The following is a 14,306-nucleotide window of genomic DNA, read 5'->3' as shown; positions in this document are numbered from 1 at the left end:
AAGAGCAGCGTACTTGTTAGGTATGGCTCATAAATATACCAGTAAAGAGGACAGGAGATGGAGCGGAGTGAGCGAAGCGAACATCAACTGTCCTTACAAAGAAAGTCTCGTTGTGGGGTTACGAATTATGTGGGTTGGGGGTGCGGGGGCGCAGCCCCGCGGTACAGTACATGGTTAATTTTGTAATTATGTACCAGGGTTTTCTATTATAAATAGAGATGTAACCTAGACCTAAAATATCATTGAATAAAAACTTCTAGCGCCGCCTAGGCACCGAGGACGTAAGCACATTGCCGAACCTCGTAAAATTCTCGTGTTCTTTTGTTTTCTTTACCCGTTTTCGTCAACAATTGGTATCAGATGTCAGGAGCAAAATTCGAAGTCGCGAAATTCGATGGTCAGGGTAACTTCGGATTATGGCAAACGAGGGTGAAGGATCTATTGGCGCAGCAAGGGATCTTGAAGGCTTTGCGATCTATAAAGCCTGCGTCGATGGATGAGGAAGATTGGGAAGAATTGCAACAGCGAGCGGCAGGAACCATACGATTATGCTTGGCGGACGAGGTCATGTATCACGTCATGCATCTATCGTCTCCAGACGAAATTTGGAGGAAGTTGGAAAGTCAGTTTATGTCCAAATCCTTAACGACAAAACTGTATCTGAAGCAGCGGCTGTATGGGCTGAAGATGCAGGACGATCACGATTTGGCGCAACACGTGAATGTCTTCAATCAAATCGTTTCTGATCTGGCTCGGCTTGATGTGAAAATTGAGGATGAAGACAGAGCGATGATTCTGTTGTGTTCGTTGTCTCCCTCTTACGAACACATGGTGACTACTCTTACATATGGGAAAGAGACTATCAATGTTGAGGAGATTACTGCAGCCTTGTTGGCTCACAACCAGCGGAAGCAGAATGCAGGGGAAAGCTCTCAAGCCGATAGCTTATATGTCAAGGGTAATCGAGATCGTGGACGGAAGCCAGAGAAGGCAGGGTCCGGGAAGCGGAATTCCAGATCCAAATCCAGGGATAAGAAGACGATTCACTGTTACAAGTGCAAGGAGGCGGGACATATGAAGCGAGACTGTCCGAAGTTGAAAAAGCAGACTGATGAGAAGCGTGATGGCTCATCCAAGTCTGTGAACGTGGTCGAGGATGATAATTCTGATTGCAGTGAGGGTGATATGCTTTCTATTTCAACGACACAATTGACGGATGCTTGGATTCTTGATTCTGGATGTTCTTATCACATCACGCCAAATAGGGAATGGTTTTCGACATACAGGCCGGTTAATTCTGGTTCGGTTTATTTGGGTGATGATCGATGTTGCAATATTGTTGGTATTGGTGATGTCAGAATTAAGATGCACGATGGCTCCGTTCGGACGTTGAGTGATGTTCGACATATCCCAGACTTGAAGAAGAATTTGATTTCCTTGGGCACTTTGCACAAGAATGGTTTTATCCCTAAGGCTGACGAGGATAGGGAAACCATTCGGATTGTTAAATGAGCATTGACTGTGATGAAAGGCAAGATGACTGCAGGGAATATCTACAGATTGTTAAGGAGTACCGTTGCAGGTGGAGTTCACTCTGTTGAGTCCTGTGATGATACGACAAAATTGTGGCATATGCGCCTTGCTCATCTTAGTGAACGTGGTATGGCAGAATTACACAAGAGAAACTTGTTGCATGGTGTCAAAAGCTGTAAGCTCGACTTTTGCAAGTATTGTGTTCTTGGTAAACAGACTAAAGTCCGTTTCAAGACTGCGAAGCACACAACTCAAGGGATTCTTGATTATGTGCATTCTGATGTATGGGGGCCTTCCACGACATCGTCTTTGGGTGGATCTAGGTACTATGTTACTTTTATTGATGATTTTTCACGGAAAGTTTGGGTGTATTATTTGAAACAGAAATCTGAAGTTTTTGAGAAGTTCAAGATGTGGAAAGCTGAGGTAGAAAACCAAACAGGACGAAAAATCAAGTGTTTGCGGTCTGACAATGGTACGGAGTACACAGATTCACAGTTCCTACAATTCTGTAAGGAGCATGGGATTCAGAGGCATTTTACAGTGCGCAAGACACCACAACAGAATGGTGTTGCGGAATGAATGAACAGGTCGTTGAATGAAAGAGCCAGATGTTTGCGGTTGAATGCGGGGCTTCCCAAACACTTCTGGGCTGAGGCTGTTAACATGGCGTGTTACCTTATCAACAGATCGCCAAGGGCATCGCTGGCTGGGAAAGTTGCAGAAGAGGTATGGACTGGTCATGATGTTAGTTTTGATAACTTACGGATTTTTGGTTGTCCTGCTTATGTGCATGTACCTGCTGATGAGAGATCCAAACTTGATGCAAAATCGAAGGAGTGCATTTTTCTGGGTTACAAGAAAGGTGTCAAAGGATTCAAGTTCTGGGATCCAGTTGCGAAGAAAGTTGTGATTAGTAGAGATGTCGTTTTTGATGAACAATCCATGTTGCAGCAGAAGCAAGACACGACAGTGGTGGATTTCGAGCAGTTTACAGTTGAGAAACCAGAAACTTCTCAACCGACTTCTGGTGGTTCCACTACGGATGATTTGCAGGATTATAGTCTCGCCAGAGACAGGGTGAGACGAACGAATATAAAGCCTCCGAACAGATTGGGTTTTGAAGACTTGGTATCTTTTGCACTTATTGTTAGCAGTGATGATCTGGTTACTTTTCATGATGCCGTTACTAGTCAGGAAAACGACAAGTGGATGGCAGCCATGGTTGAGGAGATGGAGTCTTTGAATCACAATCGCACATGGGAGTTAGTTCCCCTTCCTGAGGGTAAGAAGCCGATTGGTTGCAAATGGGTGTATAAGAAGAAACCAGTAGTAACAGAAAAAGAGGGGGAGAAGTTCAAGGCTCGTTTGGTAGCGAAGGGTTTTTCACAGCAGAAATGAGTTGATTATGATGAAATCTTTTCTCCTGTGGTCAGGCACACTTCAATCCGAGCAGTACTTGCATTGGTGGCTAGTTGGGATTTGTATTTAGAGCAGATGGATGTTAAAACTGCTTTTTTGCATGGTGATTTAGAGGAGCAGATCTACATGCGGCAACCTGAAGGTTTCACTCAACCTGGAAACGAGCATTTAGTTTGCAGATTGAAGAAATCTTTGTACGGGTTGAAACAGTCTCCGAGACAGTGGTATAAACGGTTTGACTCCTATATGATCAAGATTGGCTACAACCGATGTGAGTATGATTGTTGTGTCTATGTTAAGAGCCTTGATGATGGTTCTTTTATTTTTCTATTACTGTATGTTGATGATATGTTGATTGCTGCGAAGAACATGGATGATGTTATCGGTTTGAAAACTTTATTGAGTCAGGAATTTGATATGAAAGATTTAGGTGCTGCAAAGAAAATTCTTGGAATGGAAATTTGCAGGGACAGAGACTCAAGGAAACTGCGGCTATCTCAACGGGGTTATGTTGAGAAAATGCTAGAAAGGTTTGCGATGAGCAGCGCAAAACCAGTTAGCACTCCATTGGCGAATCACTTTAAGCTCTCATCAGAACAGTGTCCCAAGACAGATAAGGAAGCTGAAGATATGGCAAAGATTCCGTATTCTAATGCTGTTGGCTGCTTGATGTATGCGATGGTATGTACTCGTCCTGATTTAGCTCATGCTGTTAGTCAAGTTTGTAAGTACATGTCTAAACCTGGTAAGCAACATTGGGAAGCAGTCAAGTGGATCTTTCGGTACTTAAAGGGTACTGTGGGACATGGAATTGTTTTTGGGAGTCAGCGGGATAATCCTTTGGCTGTAGGATATGTGGATTCAGACTATGCAGGTGACTTGGATAATAGAAAATCTACGACAGGGTATGTCTTTACTCTTGGTGGAGGGCCTATTTGTTGGAAGTCTACTGTTCAATCTATTGTGGCTCTATCTACAACTGAAGCTGAGTACATGGCAGCGGCTGAAGCTGCAAAAGAAGCTTTATGGCTTACTGGTTTAGTGAAGGAGTTGGGTGTTCAACAAGGTGGAGTTCAGTTGCTTTGTGATAATCAAAGTGCTATTCACTTGGCTAAGAATCAGGTGTATCGTGCTAGAACTAAACATATTGATGTAAGGTTCCACAAGATCAGAGAGTTGGTTGCATCTGGAGAGGTTTTGTTTCAGAAGGTACATACTGATGAAAATGTCGCTGATATGTTCACTAAGCTAGTTACGACAGACAAGTTCAAGCATTGCTTGGACTTGTTGAATGTTTCGAGTTGTTAAAGAATCAAGGTAACCCAACTCACATTGAATTTTCAAGAGGCAGGATATTCGCCAAGGTAGAGATTTGTTAGGTATGACTCATAAATATACCAGTAAAGAGGACAGGAGATGGAGCGGAGTGAGTGAAGCGAACATCAACTGTCCTTACAAAGAAAGTCTCGTTGTGGGGTTACGAATTATGTGGGTTGGGGGTGCAGGGGCGCAGCCCCCGCGGTACGGTACAGGGTTAATTTTGTAATTATGTACCAGGGTTTTCTATTATAAATAGAGATGTAACCTAGACCTAAAATATCATTGAATAAAAACTTCTAGCGCCGCCTAGGCACCGAGGACGTAAGCACATTGCCGATCCTCGTAAAATTCTCGTGTTCTTTTGTTTTCTTTACCCGTTTTCGTCAACAGTACTCAAGCTTAAGAAAATTTCATTAAGTGTAAACACAGTTGCTATTCTGTCTTGCTTTATTACAGCTGCAAATAGGAAAATTCAAGGAACAACATGGGTGGAAACCTGATTCTGGGTCAATGGTCTTTGTTCCCAGTTGCTATTCCGTCTCGTTTTATTTAAGCCATCTCCCAATATTTTCTGAGTAGGAGGAATTGTGCACCATTTATTTGCAGAAAATAAAAGATAGGAAACAGAATCGTATCTGAAATGGAATTTGGAAGGATGGAATGCATAAACTAGAACTTCATGTTTAGCTTACCTCTGCAAGGCCAGATAGGTCACCTCGGGGATCTTTGTACAATTTCTGAATGTCCAATAGCATATTATAGCTCTTGAAACACTTCAAATATCCATATCATTGAGATAGTTGTTTTATATCACATTGAAAACTATAACCTACAATGAGAAGCATGTTTAAAAGCTAACTCAGCATCGTTACAACAAGCAAGAGATGCTTTAGTTTTTTTAAGACAGACAGCAAACCTTCTGTGTATATCAAGGATGGTTTCAATGTATCAGGAAAAAAAATAACTAGAAAAGTAGGATCTATATGGGAAGAAGATCCCCTTCTTCCGAAAAGGACAGATTCTCATTCCAAGTTTTAGAATTATTGGAGACTGCAAGATGCGAGTTAGGCAGTTGTCCAGAACATCAGGCACATCCTCGTATGATTTTATCATGTCAAAGATGAAAACCTTCTTATCAGAAGCTATTTGCAGGATAGAAACCTGATACACAGAAACACATATTTATTGTTTAAGGACACTTTGATCAGTCATAAATCACAATGGATAAACCAAAAATGCAAACAAGTTCAGTGACTTATGGTTTGGCAATGCAAGCTTGCTGCTAATTCCATAATGAACCAAGTTATAAAAAAGAGGATTAACATTCATTTCAACATTTTTTTCCAAGAAAAAATGTTCTGAGGGCCTAGGCTATATCAATCAAGAGTAATAAAAAACTACAGGAAATGTAAGAAGATGGTACATGCTTACCTTGTTTGGCTTACTACCTTTTACATAATTGGGTTTCCATTCACAGTCAAGTCCCACGACTTTGGATCCCTCTATATGACATGTTGCCTCCCCAAGCCCATTAAGTTCATCCACCCAGATTATGCCATATACTACCAATTCATTGAGATTTAAAAAACGCAGACGCAGAAAACTTGCTCCAAGTTATGAACAAAAGCATAACCAGTAGCATGAGAGTCTGCCTTTTGGCTAATCACAAAGAAGTCTAAAAGTTCTATTTATATCTACAAATACTGCACAAACCAGAATAAACAACAAGCGCTAGGGTTGGAATAGTGGATTTTAACAGCATCGAATGCTAAGCAATACAAATGGTAAACAATGTAAAGTATTAGCACCCTGAACAGAGTAAGAAGGAATACAAATATCAGAATTATATATGCTTCTATTATACGGTCTTGATTGTAGATTCACATTCGATCCAAACAAATGCAGTTCACAATAAGTTTCAGTAACATCCATCCTCTATAGTCTATATATCCTGTTCCTTTAAAAAAAACAAGCCCCATCAGTGATGATACCTTGCACTTTTGGAAGACCCTCAAGGGAGTAACGATTACACAGTTCATCAACCTTCTCCAAGTAACCAGCTTCCATGGCCAGATAAACCTAACATCCAGAAAGTAATTTTTTAACATACATAGGATGTATTCAAAATCAACAAGATAAATAAACATACAAACCTATGAGAAATTTGGGAAAAACAAATGAGTTGGCAAAAACCCCATAGCTTCAATTCATATTAAATAGCCTTTTGAAAATGATAAGGTCCGTATAAAAATATACTTACCAGATAATTAATTGTCTATCGCCATTTGTCTTCGCCTCTGCAACATCCCAGCATGCTTTTTCTGATAATTCTTTTAGTGTGCTACAATATGGCAAAATAGTAGTATCATATTTACCGTTTTTAACACCTCTACTCCAAGCCTTTTCTGGGATCAGAGATGGGCAGAGCAAATTGCCTGTATGGAGATTAAGATATCTTCAGGTACCTTTTTTTTTGTATTCTTGCTGGAGATCGTTCTTCTTTACAATCAAATAAGCAAATTTTAGCTTGTTCCTCTCAACATACTCCTGGACGAGTATGTATAGCATTGGCTTCCCCATAAATGTTGCCCACTTCTCAGCTGCTGCGAATTGTTTGTTTTCTATCATTTTGAGAAGAAAAGATTGCCCGGATTGGCGGATAGAGAAATGTTCCAACATATTCACTGCTGTCATATATGACACTGATTCTATCAATCCAAATATATACTGCTCAACAAATGTCTTTACACTGTCAAACCTATGGTCATTCTTGGCCTTTAATTGGGAAACAACTTTCTCAATATCTGTCAACCGGACATCAAACACTTCAAGTATCTTCACAGCAATCCTATCGTCATGGTCAATAGAACCCTCAACAATATCGAGAAATAACTGCACGGCTATACATTTTGCTTCCAAAAAGTCCCCAGTGGTGGCTTCTGTCTTTAGAAACCGATGAAAAGAAGATATGATCAAATGACTGAAGCCTTCACAATATGATCCAAATATAGGCAGGATATAGAGACAACGAGCAACAAAAGCTGCCGGTCCTGGTTGGGGAGAACTACTTAGAACTTGGCAAACTTGCTGTTGAAGAGCTCAGAACTTTTTAGTTGCCTTCAAGTTTCCTGTCAAATCATCCCTGAGAATCAGAACAAACAAGAAAAAGGCAGGGAAAACTTCTCCTAGTGAGTGTTAATATTAGCAACGAAAAGAAGTAAAACTTTACTATGAACATAACATTCTTTAAGAAGGTATAAGAACACTACTGGAGCAACATAGGTTAGATCTGCAGACAAATTGTTTTTGTTTCGTAAGCTTTCTCCTCTTTAACTTGCAGCTTTATAGCTTTTTCCTCAAATCCCATTTCAAAAAGGCGTACCCAACAATGCTGAAGTAATATATATACATATATATATATAAACGAAACATTTGCGTGAATACTTCATATAATCATCATGTGTTATGTTTGACTTTGGTGTCATTCTGTAATTTGAACTTTTTCAAAGTCCAATTCATAGAAGCAACAATAACCACACACCTTGATGAACTATTAATCCTAAAAATCATCCTCCTTGTGTGAAAGGAAATACAAAAACAAAACAGCACAAATACAGTTGAAAATCCAGGAAAACAAACAACAGCAACTGAAGCAAGCGCTAAATGCCAAGGCTATTCATTCTAAACTTTATTTCCTTTTAATTTTACCTCCATTTTCTCAGCATCCAAAAAAGGTATAAAGCTGGATATTCTACATTGGGAAAACATTGGCTTGATCATACATAAAAATGCAAAGCAAATGATAGTTGATTTAAGAAGTTCGTTAAAAGCTTGAACAAAAGAGTTCAAAGTCATTCGAAGAGAAAAAGCGTGAAAAATCTCAAATGATTCAGAACTAGACTAACGAACTCATGAAAACTGAAGCAAATTAGGAAAAAGAAACAATAGCATAAATAAGATCAAGAAATACTTTCTTCCCTTTCCCGCGAGCCAAACAGTCCCTACAGTTAAAAGAAACTGAAAGTATAATCAAATAGAGAAGAGGAGGAGAATGAGAAAGGATAAAGAGAAACCCAGCAACTATTTTCTCTTGGATTTTGTCTCTCTCTGAGAAAACTATATATATAGTATATAACTACTCTGTTTAACCATTTCGTTTCGTTCCCCCCTAAACAAATCATTTAGATTTTGAAAAGGTATATTCCTTCCAAAAACAAAATAAAGCTGTACGTTCTGAAGATAAGAAAGGCCAAGATGGTCCACTGGATTTTCCCATTTTTGCATCCTTCAAAGATTCTGTTTACAGAAACATATTGTACTCCAATTATAATTAAGCACAAATTTTATTTTATGTTCCTCTGCAGTTAGTAGTCTCCAACTACCATCAATCGAATAAAATTGTTATATATTTTTACATTTTTTAGTATTCTAAGTTTATTGTTTCTAAAAATCTATAAGAATATATTGTAAAATTTAAATATATTTAGATTTTGGTAAATTTTTCATATACGAATTCATACCTGAAACTAGTATATTTAAATGTTTGAAATGGTTTTTCGTATAGCATATATCGAACTCGAAAACTTATAAATATATATTTGAACAATAACCGTATACACATAAAAATAAATGTCTAAAGATACAATGAAGTCAACATCTGCAGTTGCAACTGTTAGAACAGAGACCAAGGTACACCTGCTGTTAGATATCACCCTGAGGTTTTCTTCGAAATCGCAGACGAAAATTGTGCATCAACTGCTGAGCTATTTGCATTCACCAGGCTCCATGTATTCTTAAGCACCAGCCACACCATTGGCCGGGGAACCACCACAGGATGTTTTTTACCAGTAGGTGGTCGTCAGCTACTCAGATTACCTCTCGGAACATCCAGGATAAAGCTACTAGCTACTAGAACCGAGATTAAAAGGGAATTTTGTCGCAAGACAATGAGAAGAATACAGCATGCATACTCTTCATTTCCCGACATAGTCGACTTGAACCACTTTTCTCACCCAATTTTGATGAAGAACTAAGAGGTAGCATGATTAGTTTGAACAGGAAGCTGGTGTTTCAAGTTTAACGAACAATTCTTGCTTGAACACCTGAACAAGGAAGATGAGAAACCAATGTAGGGACAAAAGAGAATATCGGATATTTCAGTTCGTGAACTTAATAATGAAATACGCAGAAGTTTTATACGACTTGCCTTCTTAAAGTATTCCAATTCTTGCCTTAGTTCTGCCGCAAGGTTATCGACTGTACATTGCTCAACGCCAGGCAGCTGATTTTGAACCCTTGCTTCCCCAATAACCTGTAAAAAAACCACAACAATTTAACAGGAGGATGTTTTCCAAAGAAAAGTTATTACAGTTAATATCCAATATTTCAAACATATTTAAGAAAGAAGCATACCAAGCTAAATTGGCTCGACACCATTATTTGGCATTAACATAACACAAATAAAGCGAGATCGGGAAACAAAAGAAACGAGTGCCAGCAGAAAGGCTTAAAACACATAAAAATCAGGCTCCCTTACTCGACTTATTATGTTTATATGGTGCTTTAGTACCGATTTGGGATGACAACAAACAAAAGAAAAATGCTACATTAACTGCAGAAAGTAAAACAGGACAAAGTATAATTTCCACATCATGTTACTAGACATTACCAGCTTGAAACCTTCACAAGAATGTGAAAAATCCATTTCTCTGTAGTTTATGCATCCATTGTGATGTAACACAACAGATAAACGTATAATAGAGCAAAGAACTTTGAGTTTCTGATTTGCCTGAAATAAAGCACAAACAATCAATCATGCCAATCTCTTAAAATCAAATGAACAACAAATCACCAAGCATATAGAATAAGATACCTCTTCTCCGAACTCATTAAAAGAATCGTCCTCAAACTTGGGTAATTTCTTCCTATGGTGTCTCGTAAGAAGAGCTATTAACTGCAATCTCACTAGAAGGTGATCAGTATTGAGAACATGTTTAGACATCTATTCCTTATTACAAAAACAAACCAGTTGATAGGCAGATAGTGTACCTTGACCTCCTCAGCACTATATCCATGAAGATGATTTCCGTTCTATACGATAGATCATGTCAATAGAGATGGAGATAAAAAGAATAAACTATCATTTATGCATAGCGAGAAATTCAAAGACTTTACTCTCAATGCCATTAAGTTACTTTCTTTTTTCCTCAACTCTGGCGAGCAACATCAGCTTTTCTTGGTTCTAAAAAGCTCAGAAAATTTTCCCTTTTTTCTTATACAATTCGATAGACACGGATCATGCATAAATTATGGCAAATAATGCAAATAGAAAAGCAAACTCACCATGATAATGTGATATGACTTCTTATGGTAACCCTTTTTACCAGTGGAGAGACCTATATTGTGCAGTAAACATGCAGCTTCAAGATATTCCAGATCTTTGTCATCTAAATGAATAGAAAGGTTAACTCCATTGTTATCAAGATCCTTGCATTTACTTAAGCCTTCAAAAATCTCCTGGAAATATTAAGTTGGGAATAATGAACACAAGATGATTTCTTTTCATTTATGTAAGAGCTACTAAATGCAAAATAATCAGTCCCTCATTCATCAAGTTTTGGTTCTTAATCTTGAAACCAAATTTTAATCATCAAAAACTAAAATAATAGTTATTCTTATTCCATAAAGTTGCTACATTCCCAAAAGAACCAAACAATTGAACTAAACAATATAGGAAAGTTTTAAAAGTCTCAAGATATGCCAAAATTACCGTTGCAATGCTAGCAATTTCGGCAGCAGAAGTGGTCTTCTTCTTGCCATTAAACCTTGCAGCAAGTTGCAAAACCGACCGAAACCGAGCATTCGCGTTCAAATCATAACCATCACAGAAGACCTTAGCTAAACAATCAGCAATCACACCTTCTCTCAATCCATAACCAGAAACCAACATTTCTTGAATCCCAAGTAAATCAAATAACTCATCCAACAAAATCCCACCAGCAACAATGGACTCTGATCTCCTCTTGAAAAATCCATCTCTCTTTACTTTTTGTCCCTCTCCTCCTTTACAGAGGCTCTCGACAACACTCTTTAATTCATCTCTGCTAAAGCTCCAATCCCCTTTACATTCACTAAACAAAGCTTCGTTTTCAGCAAAATCCAATGCATGCCCTTTGGAAACTGCTTTCTCAATGGCTCTTATTGTCCCTGATGACCCCAAAGCTATTTCAAAGCCAAAATTTTTAACTTTCTCGATTAACCCAGATTCCTTAACGACATTCCTAATATAGTCCCTCATATTCGGAGCTCTTTTAGCCTCTTCATCCCCGAAATTCTGTTGAGTCAAAGTGACGTGGCCAAGCTTCAAAGACGAGCAAAATTCAACCTTTCCACGTAACCCAATGGCAATCTCAGTTGACCCACCTCCGATATCGACGTTCAAGACCATATTATCAAAAACCGGCAAGAATTGAAGGGTTCCCAGGTAAGAAAACCGGGCTTCTTCTTCGGCTGATAAAACTTCAACTTTGAACCCGGTGGTTTCAGCGACTGAGTCAATGAACTCGACCTTGTTCCGGGCCTCGCGGACGGCCGATGTGGCTATGCAGCGAGTGTGGAGAGGCGGGATATTATGAGTTTGAATAAGCTTATTGAAATTCAGAAGGGATTTGATGGAGAGGTTTTGGGAATGGGTGGAGATTGTGGAAGAAGGCGAATCGTGGCCTAAAACAACGGGTTCTTTGACGGTTAAAAGAGGGATGAATTTACCAGGGAGATGAGCTTGAACCATTAGGAGCTTGAAGGCATTGGTGCCCATGTCAATGGCTGCAAAGAGATTGTTTGCCATGCGAGATGGGATTATTTACTTTCTGTTTAAACATTCCCAAGTTTTTGAAGAAGGAAGGAATGTGATCTGAGGCCCGAGGAGTGGCTCAAAACATCCCAAAATAACAAATCAACATGGATCTAACTCATTAATCTAAATGGATCAACATTACTTTTAACAGAGTAAACCCAAAATTATTTTGTACCAAAAATAAATTCTCTCATGATCATTGCTACAATTATAGTAATAAATAAATATAATAATAAAACAAATAAAATACATGTACTTATATTCGTGCAGGGGCGGAACTAGAAAAAGAATTTAAGGTGTTAAATTTATAAATTATATGAAGAATTTTCTTTAAGTGAAAAAATTAAATTTTAAAATTTCTATTGTTAAATATTTTTTAAAATATGATGTCAATTTCTTTTTTAAAGAATATCAAAACATTTTTAAAAGGGTATCATTTTTTTCCTTTTATATTATATATTATATAATTTATATAGGTAAAAATGAAAGTTTTAAAACATTTGGGATGTCAATTGACACCCATTAATATATACTGACTCCGCCAGTGATTTCATATGACATTATTATTTAGTATATTCACACCTAATTATAATTATTTAAATTTTATAACAAATTTGATTAAATTGACTATTTAAAGCAAAATTATTCATATATGATTTTGTAAAAATATTAATATAATTATTATAAGAATAATAATGAACTTCGTGGGGTTAAGGAACTTAAGGAACGGCACTTGTGATGAAGAGAATGTTATTTTCTTTTTAAAAAAAATTAAGTATGAACAATTCTATTTACAAATGTGCATAAATTTATGTGTCTCAAGAATGAAGAGTGTCTCATATGGTAAGAGATCGATATTAGTCTCCTCATTAGCTTATCGTCGAATCAAATGAAAATCGATAACCAAGTCTTACAACAAATATTAATGAGTTTATACTTTCATAGACTCCTCGAAGTTCAACTTAAAGAATGAAAGACACCCTTAAATTTTTTGTTGAAAACCAAAAAAAAAAAATTATTAGTATGATCACGAAATAGAGCCAAAATCAAGCTAAGGCCTATCGAAAATATATGGCCTAATTAAGATATACCCAAACGGGGTGCTCACTCGTTCTTAATTTTGTGTGGGTTCAAACATCAACATTTATTATGACAATGGTTTATATCATCATTTAAAAAAACATAATAAAATAATTTCATTTTTCGTACTATTATTCACTTTTCATTTGGTAATCCAAGATGAAGCGATGAAAAATAATTGGAATTTAGTCTAATTAATGTAAACTCTATTAAGTATATAGAATTAATAAAGCTTTTTCTTAGTAAAATTTAGTCAAATTATAATTGGATTGTTAGTCATTGTCAAGTGTAGGTAGATAATATTCTTAGTTTTATATATCTTTTCAAAGCCAATAGCTTAACGAACAAATGTTGGTCGATGATTCTCTCCTTTTTTTTTACTACCAGGAATAATCTTGACAATATTCCTTGAGAAACAAGAATGAAGACTCTCTTTGGGGGTTTGGGGGGGGGGGGGAGAGGAGGGAGCAAGGGTGAATTACATAAATAGCCCTATGACTATAGGATTTTCTTTCGGTGAGTCTTTCGACTATTAAAAATTATAAAATAATCTATTGATTATAGAGTATTATTTCGTTGGGTCACTAGACTATTAAAAGTTATAAATTAGTTACTTAACTATTTATATTTTAAATTCATCATTTTATGTTAAAAAAATTGACGATTGTATGGTTAAACATTAACATGCTGCTTAGAAATGATATTATTTTGAGATTTTGGGATCAAATTTTATCATATTTTAATTAACAAGTTAACGTTTAGTTAACGAAAAATAATTTGTTTGGAATATATAAATAATCAGATGACTATTTTATAATTTTTAATAATACAAAAAATTTAACAAAATAATATCATATAATCAAGAGATTATTTTATAATTTTTAATATTCGAAAGATTCAACAAATTAACAATCTACTGGCGGGGCTATATTCAATGCAATATATGCTTAGTTTTTGTCAAAAATTCAGTTTTTTTTTTATCGAATTTGAAATTCAGTTAATTGATATGATAAATCATGAGAAGAGAAGGACGTTTTCAAATCCAACAAAAGATCGTAATCCAGCACAACGCGGCATTTGTAGAAAAACATACAAA

The 14,306-nt window shown here is 36.9% G+C and overlaps 3 protein-coding genes across 3 annotated transcripts; all 3 read right to left on the bottom strand.

The window, feature by feature from the left end:
* Positions 1-5,223: 5,223 nt before the first annotated feature.
* LOC120128687 lies at positions 5,224-5,889 on the bottom strand (the record flags this gene model as incomplete). The annotated part of the gene is made up of 2 exons (XM_039146317.1): positions 5,224-5,436; positions 5,707-5,889. Coding segments are annotated over 2 exons (396 nt in total), but the record flags the coding sequence as incomplete, so codon positions are not given.
* An 864-nt stretch (positions 5,890-6,753) lies between these two features.
* Positions 6,754-9,262, bottom strand: LOC120128686 (the record flags this gene model as incomplete). The annotated part of the gene is made up of 3 exons (XM_039146316.1): positions 9,151-9,262; positions 8,919-8,944; positions 6,754-7,362 (listed from the first exon to the last, which is right to left on the bottom strand). Coding segments are annotated over exons 1-3 (747 nt in total), but the record flags the coding sequence as incomplete, so codon positions are not given.
* On the bottom strand, positions 8,888-12,159 carry LOC120128714 (exopolyphosphatase-like). Its single transcript, XM_039146343.1, has 6 exons — positions 11,045-12,159; positions 10,618-10,791; positions 10,324-10,365; positions 10,148-10,228; positions 9,944-10,063; positions 8,888-9,586 (listed from the first exon to the last, which is right to left on the bottom strand). The coding sequence occupies exons 1-6, from the start codon at positions 12,119-12,121 to the stop codon at positions 9,305-9,307; spliced, it is 1,776 nt and encodes a 591-aa protein (XP_039002274.1). The 5' UTR covers positions 12,122-12,159; the 3' UTR covers positions 8,888-9,304.
* Positions 12,160-14,306: the final 2,147 nt, after the last annotated feature.

The sequence above is a fragment of the Hibiscus syriacus genome, unplaced genomic scaffold, assembly GCF_006381635.1.
Source record: "Hibiscus syriacus cultivar Baekdansim isolate YM2019G1 unplaced genomic scaffold, ASM638163v2 tig00110482_pilon, whole genome shotgun sequence".
Classification (NCBI taxonomy): domain Eukaryota; kingdom Viridiplantae; phylum Streptophyta; class Magnoliopsida; order Malvales; family Malvaceae; genus Hibiscus; species Hibiscus syriacus.
This window is presented reverse-complemented; position numbering and strand designations above follow the sequence as displayed.

What these genes read in the sequence shown, in the direction of transcription:
- LOC120128714 (XM_039146343.1), bottom strand. Translation starts at nt 12,121, where the DNA reads ATGGCAAACAATCTCTTTGCAGCCATTGACATGGGCACCAATGCCTTC. An exon ending in AGTCATATCACATTATCATG is followed by an intron (nt 10,366 to 10,617) that starts GTGAGTTTGCTT and finishes TCTATCGTATAG; the next exon opens with AACGGAAATCATCTTCATGG. An exon ending in CTTGTGAAGGTTTCAAGCTG is followed by an intron (nt 9,587 to 9,943) that starts GTAATGTCTAGT and finishes GTTTTTTTACAG; the next exon opens with GTTATTGGGGAAGCAAGGGT.